The following is a 9,064-nucleotide window of genomic DNA, read 5'->3' as shown; positions in this document are numbered from 1 at the left end:
ACAGATCTAATACCCCTATGCTTTGAAGTAAAGAAATAATGTTTGGCAAGCAAGTGTTGTGAATTTGCTTTTTGCTGTCCTGTGGAAATCCATTCGGATTTGGCTAAGATACATGGCTTTTAGGGAACGAAAATGCAGTTTGTAAATGCTTACAGGAGACTTCTTATATTTTCTTCACAGCCAAGTTCCCTGAATAATCCATCTTGCAAAGTATGCTGTAGCCCAGGGCTGAGATTAATTTCCTTGTAATTACTGTTCTCAGCTGGTGCAAGATCCAAGACCAAACATTTCAACTAAGACCAAAATGCTAATGTCTTCTCTATTAATGACCATTTCCTTTCCCTTCCCTACATTGGACCCGAGCAGCCTAGAGAATTAAGCTGATTTGGCCATCATAGCAAGAATAGCATGGAGCAGGAAGAATGGATTTAGAGAAGGAGGGTAGTGGAAACTCATTTAAGGCTGGTAAATGAGAGAGGAAAACTGAGGTTTGGAAACTGGAAGCTTTGGTTGATTGGGAGCCAGGCTGACTTACTTACGTGATTTGGTTCATCTTCTATAAGCTGAGGGTAAAGTGCTCCTTTCCTCGCAGACGTACTGTGAGAGCCTTCCCGAGAGAGGCAGTTGGGGGCTGAAAATCGGTTGTGCAGAGGAAAGAGAAAATCCGGACTCACTGGCGACAGACCTGGGCCTGGGTGCTGTGACTTCTCGTGATCTTGTTATGTGTCTTCGCATCCCTACTAACTGTGATATTTCTGGTTCTATTGCTCTTTCTCATTTCCCATGGCTTCTATTCTATTCCATTCCATTTCCTCCACATTCTCTGTATTTCTTTCTTGTTTATTCCATTACGGTTATTTATATTCTGCTGCCTCTGTTACTGAAAACAGAGGTGAAATTTGCAGGGATTTGATTGCTGTACCACTAAAGGGCAAAACTATAAAGACCAAAATCTTGTAAGTTTTTTAATTTGTTTTCTGTACAAAGAACCAAGGAGCAGATCAGTAGAGAATTAAAACAATAAGGAAAATAAATCTATTTCACCACTGGTGGCTATTTCCCCATTTTCTACTTTAGATTTTTAGATTTAAAAAGAACAAGTAAATTGTGTTAGAAACTTTTTTTAAAAAATCCACCATGGTTCTAGAGATGGCACACACAGTACACGAATCATAAAGATGAATCCTTTCTTTTTAACGGTTCAGTGGGCAGTGATATAGTTCAGGTTTTCCTCTTTGTCAAGACAGTTAACAAAAGGAATTAAAATTTTAATCCAAGGCTGGTTTGGCATTTGGTTTTGATTTCCAGGGTAAAAATGTAAAGTAATTATCTATTTGGGGGGGTGCAAAAATGTCTCCAAGTTTGATGATAAATGCAGAGTGTTATGCATGTTCATGTTTAATCAATTATGACTGTAAGCACTTAAAAAGAATTGGTTCCCCTTTTTAACATCTGTTCCTGAATTACTAGTTTATATTGCAAGGGCCATGGTCAGAAGAACAATCTTTTACAATACATAAACAGTAGTAAATTTATTTTAAAGATAAACATACTATGCATTTCCAGTTTGCATACTATTGTGCCTGTGGTTATCTCTGCTTAAGAGGCCAAGCTGTAGTATTTTAAACACCCATTATTGTGGTCCTTACATTAGGAAGGTGGATCAGTCATTTTGTGATGGAATTTTAATGCACATTTTATTGACGAGGATAATGGCAACAGACAAAAATGTTTGACTGCTGCTGCTTTTTAAGTTTCTGCATGGCTCATAACGTAACTTCTTAAATTCCAAGAAGTCTTATAATTAAAATGGGCCAAAAAACCCACCCCACCCTGTCATCTTGATACTTAGGTTTTGTTCTTTGGGTTTACTTTGCAGACAAACATATGACCTTAGGAGATAATTTAAAAGAACTTGGAAAAGCAATGGCTGGAATAGGAGAAACTGATTCAGAAAGAAGTGGTGATTTGAATTTCTTCAGCATTGAGCAAGCCAAAGCAGTGATTGATTACTTGAATATCAGGTATTTATTTCCACAGGATCCGTTATTTCTTGTTTGAATAATTTAATGTGGTGGGAAATTGGCTGATAAAATAAGTTACAATTATTTAATTGGATATGTTCATACTGTGCCAACATACTGCAGACACCAAACTTTAAAGCATTAAAAAGAAGAGAGAATATGCAAGTGGCAGTAAAGATCTGGCCTCACATGTCAAAGCCCAGGAAATAAGTTTAGACTGGAAGTTTATCAAAATGTAAGATTGTGCTGAAAAGCTTCCTTCTGGAATAAAAGGAAAAGGGGAGAGTAGTGTATAGAGAATATTCTTGGTTTGCTGTTACAACATTCTATTTTCAGATTCCAGTTGAACAAAATCCTAGGTCTCATCTATAATATTAAGTATTTGTCTGGCCTTGACAGCTGTAGTGGACTTCTTAAGTGGTTTCAAGTTACGTACTTCAGAGAATTAAGGCTACGGTCATATATGAGTCACAAAAATGCTGTTTTTCAAAGTTAGCAGAAGTTCAGTATCTACATGAAAAGGTTTTATAACAGGTTTCAGCTTTTAAACAGACACAGAAGGAGATGGAAACAGCAGTAATTCAGTTATTTATCTGAGAAAAAAATGGAGGCTCTGATAGCAGCCAGTCACACCTCTCCCTGTAAAGCCTTAACTATACAGTAACGTATACACACATTTCTCCGCTGAAATGCTGTTGTTAGGACAGTGGCCGTACTTCTATACCACTGTTTCCAGTACCCCATGGGCAGAATGGTTCTCAAGCTGTTGTATCACCCATGATTTTCGGGGGCAAAGAGATGAAAAAGATACTACTGTAATATGTGCTCATACCCTGTACTACATCTGTACCTTCCAGCCCATTTTCCCCAGGTTAGAGATTTTGTGGCAGATGGGCATAAAAAGCGAGTAAGGTCATGACTGATACATACATAGAATTGTTGGGAATATTCTGTTCTTTTGCTAGGTAAAGACATCAAAGAGGTTTTTTTCTGAGTGTTTTCTTGGATGCAGAAAAGTATTTCCTCTTGAAGGCAGGCAAATACACTAGGATGGCTGATAGCCTTCCAGTTTAGGGTACTCAGATTCAGACTGGGGATTCAAACCCATCGCAGGTGATTTCTCTGACAACTGGGCAATAAAGTTTTTCTGTTTCTCCTGCTCTCTCGTTTTTTCCTTTTGTTTCTTTTTCATGGAGAATATAAAAAACTTCAGGTTCTTCCCATATGAAATGAGAACACCTCTTTAGATCTCAAATTTCTGTAGTCGAGGCAAACCGATGTCCTGCCAAGTACTAGCCCTAAACTAAGAGGAAACTTGGCATTTAAGATGTCTCACTGAACTTCTTTTACTTCTCCCTTCCTGTCTGTGCCTTTTGTATATTTATTTAGAACAAATGTTCTTTCCAAATAGCATATCTATAGGTCTTGTGTAAATTATCCATTGAAAGATATCTTGTCCATGAAGTAATTGCTTCACAGTTGCAAGAACTTCATCCAAGAGATTAGGTGCTCCATCCTATTCCCCCTAAAGTACTCACTGGGCAGGAATAGAATCAAGCCACAAGACTTTTGCGCAGAATGGTGTTTTGGCCACCAAATATGTGGTTGTATGTTCAAACAGCTCAATTTATTACAAGTATGTGCTGTCTCAAGGTCATGGATATATACACATACACTGAAGTGTGTCATATGTGCCTAGTTTATACAATCCGTTATTTCAGTCATTTGATTTTCTTTAAATAAGCATTGAATCAGCAGACTTATGTGGGTGTATTTTGAACTTTATGAACTCAGAAATACATTGACTGAGTTTTATTACAATTCAAATTAATGTATTACTTCAACATTTTTTCTTGTTCTTCACTTTTTTTTTGTTTAATTTTAAATGATAAGCCTACTTTTTTTTTTTTTTCTACTCAAGGTAGTATGACATGTTTTAGTTCTGATCACATTTTTACAGATGAGCTATAAACCCATGGGATTTCAAATGGAAATGGGGACAAATGCTTAACCACATTGGCACAAACTGTGCAGCAGCTATAATGACACCTTCAGGTTTGGTGGAAGGTGACAGTTATCATCTTTTTATCTTGTCTCCTTGGGCAAACACACATCAGCATAGCTCCTGACATTTTCTTTCAGGAAGCAGTGGAGCTAGGGAAATATGTCATTGTTAATCACCTTCAGCTTCTCATATGACATCATAAGAGGGTCTACTCTTAACAACCTTCCTTGCATGAGTAAAATGATTTTTGTGTAATTGCTAAAAATGTTGGCATGGAATTTTTTAATTGTTCACAACAAATACAAACAAAAAAAAGCATTTTATGTAATGCCTGATAGAAGAAAGAAAACTACACTGCTGTTTCAGAGCAAATACTGATGTATAATTGACGTGATTTGATTTAAAGAGCACTAAATGGAGGAATTCTTTCCTTGATGTAGGATTAAGGATGCTAGGTTGAACAGAGTTCTGTTTAAAAATAAATAAATAAAATTCAGAAATGCCAAAAGTAACGGCTTCTAGTTTGGGGAATATTATAAATTATCTGTACCTGTAACATAGTCCAAAGAGAATGTCATAACACATTTAGAGGGAAAGGGGAAAAGCTGATTTTTCAGGTGCTGTATCCAAGGCACTGGAATAAATAAAAGGAAAGAATTTGAAATGTTAAGTTCTGCCAGCACAGTTTGAAAGATGTATATCTTACTTCTTGTGTGTCTCTGATATTCATAAAATATTCGTTGTCTTTTTCAAATAATTCCTGTTACTATTTTACCAAATAATAGCTGTGTATGTGAGGGGACATGTATATTTTCATAAACTGGTGTAAATCATCTCCAGATTAAGTCCTGAAGTCCATTTAAACATAATTCCTATGTCTCCACTGAAACATGGCAGGAATTCTTTGGTGAAGTGCTGCAATAAAAATGTACTGCAAATGAAATGGCAAATATTGTAACAACTTAATTAATTGTCTGTGTGCTTTGGGGTTGGGGGAAGGGAACTTGTGATATATGGTAGTCAAATTTCTTATGCAAGTTGGTAAACAAATTTGTTTTTTAACTAATAGTAATTGAATGACTGAATTAAATGTAACTGTAGAATAAAACTTTTATATGGCACTTAAAGAGCCAAATGTTCAGTGAGGCTGCCATAATACTTCTCACCAAATTAGGAAATGCATCTGTACATACGTGCAAAAACGTCTGCGCCCCTTCGGGTAAAAATTTATTTGAAAGTTTCCCGGATGCGTTTGACTAACTGCTGGAAGATGTACTGTTGTCGTGTGAGGGAGGCAGGCTGTGCCCCCATTTCAGTCTCCTAATTCTGAGCTGCTTTCACGGCCTGGAGGAACCACTGCTGTGCGTTAGTCGGCACTTTAGCACTGCTTAAATTAGCGTGAATCATCCCTGGTCTGCAGTATTTCATGGAACCTCTGGTACTGCGGCAGCGGCCCGTGGCAGTGTGTAAGTACTGGCGGTGGTTCAGGGAAGGACAGTCAGCTAAAATAGTCTGTACGGAGCATCGCCTCCCACAGCTGGCTTCCCCGTTACCTCCCAGAGCCAGGACTGTATTTTGGGCACCTACGTCCCCCCGCAGCAGCCTCTGGCCTTGCACGCAGCTGGCTGGTCGAGCCCTTCTGTCAGCCATGCCAGGGTGGGAGCAATGCCTCAGCGCCGTGGGCCGGCCAGCCGGGGTGGCACCGGCGGGGGCTGGCTCTCCCAGAGCCCCGGGCAGCACCATGTTGCAAAGAGCAGCCTGTGCGGGGTTGTGCGGCCAGCACTGGCGTTGTAAACACGTTTTCATAGCATTTGCATGACATCCTGCAGCCAGTAGCAGTGTCTTTAGCATTAGCTAGATAATTGCATATGTTGGGTGTAATAGGTACTTTCATAGATGTATAGAAACATTGGGGTAGGAAGGGACTTCTGGAGTCCAAAGTCCTCCTTACAGCAGGCCTCAGAATTCCAGATGTGGCCTTGCAAGATGTGGCCAAGCAAAGAGGCATTGCCATCCCAGTTGATGGCTCTCTTAAGAACGTGTCCTGTCCTTAGCTGGAAAGCACAGGAACCAGGTACAGATGTTCCCTGCAAATATTGCTGTATCTTTTGTGGGTACATCAGGCAGGAGTGTGAGAAACTCTCAGCATCATTCTTCACCTGGACTTGCTATGAAATCACAGAGCTGTGTTTTAAATCATATGTCAAAATGACATGACAGAAGCCAGAGGTTCTGTATCATGATTTTAAGAGAACAAGTAATTGTAACGGATGGACTGTGACAAACCAGACCTTTGATTAAACAAATGCCGTATCATTGATCATTAGGAAAGGGAACACAGAAAATTATTTAAAACATGTGAAAAGGAAAGCCATGTATATTTTAAGGAAGGTAAATATTTTAGCTACTTAAAGTTACTTTTGTTGTACTACACAAAACTCCAGTGTGTCAATCTAGTTTTTTAGTTTTTCTGTGAGGAAATACTATGCTGATTTTGAAACATGACCTTGAGAGAATAAATGCTTCCATTCTTTATTGTTTTGTTGTTCCAAGATGAAGCTTGCTCCCTGGACTGGCAGCCCAGCCCAGAATCTAAAAGTTGATTTCGCTTTGTTTCCTTCTTGTCCACTATTGCTGATACTAAAGGCATAAGTATCCTGATGATAAGTGTTTCAGGAATTACTTTTTTCAGAGTAGAACTTTGTCTTCTCAGAGTTCAATTTCATAAGGACAAAGTGGATGTATTTTTAAGTATCATACTTCATTTTCTATGGCCATCTGATAGTAAATCCTGTAAATTAAATATTCTGCATATTGTACCTGAAGTTAAACAACCTTTTCTTTTTAAAATTTGGAGTATTTCCATGTTGGAGAGTAACTCTTGGTTTAACAGAATTTTTAATATTGTTACCTTTCCAAAGATTTACAGCTGTAATAGTATTGTATTCTCTTGTTTTTCAGCTTATTTAAACACTATAAACTGTATGAATACCTCTTCCACAGTCCTAGAGAAGAATTTGTGATAAGTAATGAGGTAAGTCATTTATATAGATGGAACTCATTATGCAGAGTTATTTAATGAATGCACCGTGGCATATGTTTTATATTGCTCAAAGCAACTTCATGTCAACATTACTGCATTACTAACGTAAAATGGCTGATTAAAGAATACAAGTTAGATGTCTTGATCCTCATATTCAAAATTAATTTTGGATTTCAAAAAAAGTGTAAATGCATTGCTTGGTTAAGACGTTAGTTGTGTTAAATCAGGAACACTTTTGTGTATGTATTTATAAGTTGATGCATGTAATTTGAATTAGCAATGCATGAGTCTGACTATTTTAAAATCAGCAATCAAAATCAGAAAAGGTTGTGTACCAAGCCTAGTCTGACCACAGTCCTAATATGTATGTATGCATGTGTATGTACAGAGTTTTATTCCTACTGTAGCCACCACCAGTTAATTATACTGACTGTAAAGGAACAAGCTAGCTAGAAAGTCAGCATTTTGAAAGCGTTCTGTTAATAACAGTGAATTGGCTTGACTGTAAACTTTGTCGTGTATTCTAACGTATATGTGAAAAAATGCATAGGAAAACGCATTGATGCAGGATGTGGCCTTTAATCAAATGGACAGATTCAGTTCATCAAATAAACCTTCCTTTAGCCTGACTGCATTTTGAGGATACATGTTACAATACATTGAAAAAGATTTACATTTATAATTTATATTAGGAGACAACTGGTTGCTCAGAGAGGCGCAGTAGTGGAATATTTTTGATGGCACTTATATTTTAGCTTATCAGTACACAGTGAAGTTAAAATTAATGCTCTAGAAAATTTTCTTTACTCTTTAAGCTGGTGGTTTGACTGTAAATGATGTGCGATAATTTATTTCTGTGTTGCTTTTAAATAGCCTTATTATAAAAAAAGTAGGACTTTTCTCTACATGGATGCAAATATTTGGAAATTATTCTCATCGTTTGTAAGGTGGATTAAAATTCCAACTGTGCTGAAATCAGTGACAAAAATGTCATTACATAAATAGAGCGGGACTTCAGCATTACTGTGTTAGGGTTGTTGTTTTATACCAGCTAATCAGATCAATGGCTGGTTAGCACTTTCTAATTGGTAAAATTATTTTTAATGAGGCTTTGATTAAGTAATTCCGTGTGTAAATTTGGGTAATGTATCTTATCAGCTGTCAAGTAGCTTAAAAGAAATGTCTTTGTGTTTTCTCAAAACCCATTTCTGGATGGCTGAGATCAGGGTACACCATCCCAGCCACAGAAGAGTGGTTGCTCTGCGCAGTCTGTCTGCTGAGGGGTACCACCTCTGCTGCAGGTACCACCTCTGCTGCAGGTACCACCTCCACTGGGGAATGGCAGAAATGTGTTTCTGGGAAGTACTTTTGTGACGATCCGTCAAAGGAACACGGGCAATCTACAATTACAACTGTCACAAAAACCTTTGTGACAATTTTTAGCCATGACTCTTCTACAGCCATTTCTTACCTATGCGCCAGTTCAGTTTAATCCATCTGTTTGTATTCTGAGTTCCATGGCAGAGAGTCTTTAATTTGTCCAACCACACTGCAATGCCCAAGAAAATCAATACTTATATTCCTGTAGAGTTTATTTTGATAGGGTGATACATTGTTCTTCAATAAGTAACAGTTTAAGGCATTGAAGCTACACATACAAATTCATGGCATTATTTGCACTTGCTGTATGTGTTAAAATTTGATGAAAGGTGAACCCAACCTAGACTTCAAGTATTTTGCTACAATTTCGCTAACAGATTTAGAAACACTTATCCATAAAGGAGAGCACTACCTTCTATGTTTGCAGTCCTGTAGATGAGCAGCTCAAACCCTGAGCAGTTAGCGGGGCCGATGTGGTTTGGTGTGTACGGCTGTGGCAGGAGCGTGCTCTGCAGTGCCTCTGCTCAGGGAACGGAAGGGGGCAGGAGATCGGCTGGGAAATCTGCGTGCTGAAAGTAGATGATAAATCTGTGCTGAAAGCCTGACTGCTGC

At 38.1% G+C, this 9,064-nt stretch overlaps 1 protein-coding gene across 1 annotated transcript in view; it reads left to right on the top strand.

Moving 5' to 3' along the window:
• The window catches only part of CABCOCO1 (ciliary associated calcium binding coiled-coil 1), a 105,199-nt gene that overhangs the window by 64,316 nt on the left and 31,819 nt on the right, over window positions 1-9,064 (top strand). The window contains exons 6-7 of the mRNA XM_035892552.1: window positions 1,880-2,024; window positions 6,991-7,063. Coding sequence (XP_035748445.1) covers window positions 1,880-2,024; window positions 6,991-7,063 — 218 coding nt within the window. The remainder of the gene's footprint in view (window positions 1-1,879; window positions 2,025-6,990; window positions 7,064-9,064) is intronic.

This window comes from Egretta garzetta, unplaced genomic scaffold (assembly GCF_000687185.1).
Source record: "Egretta garzetta isolate BGI_Z169 unplaced genomic scaffold, ASM68718v1 scaffold204, whole genome shotgun sequence".
In the NCBI taxonomy this organism is placed as follows: Eukaryota; Metazoa; Chordata; class Aves; order Pelecaniformes; family Ardeidae; genus Egretta; species Egretta garzetta.
Note: the sequence above shows the minus strand (reverse complement) of the source record. Positions and strands in the feature narration are given on the sequence as shown.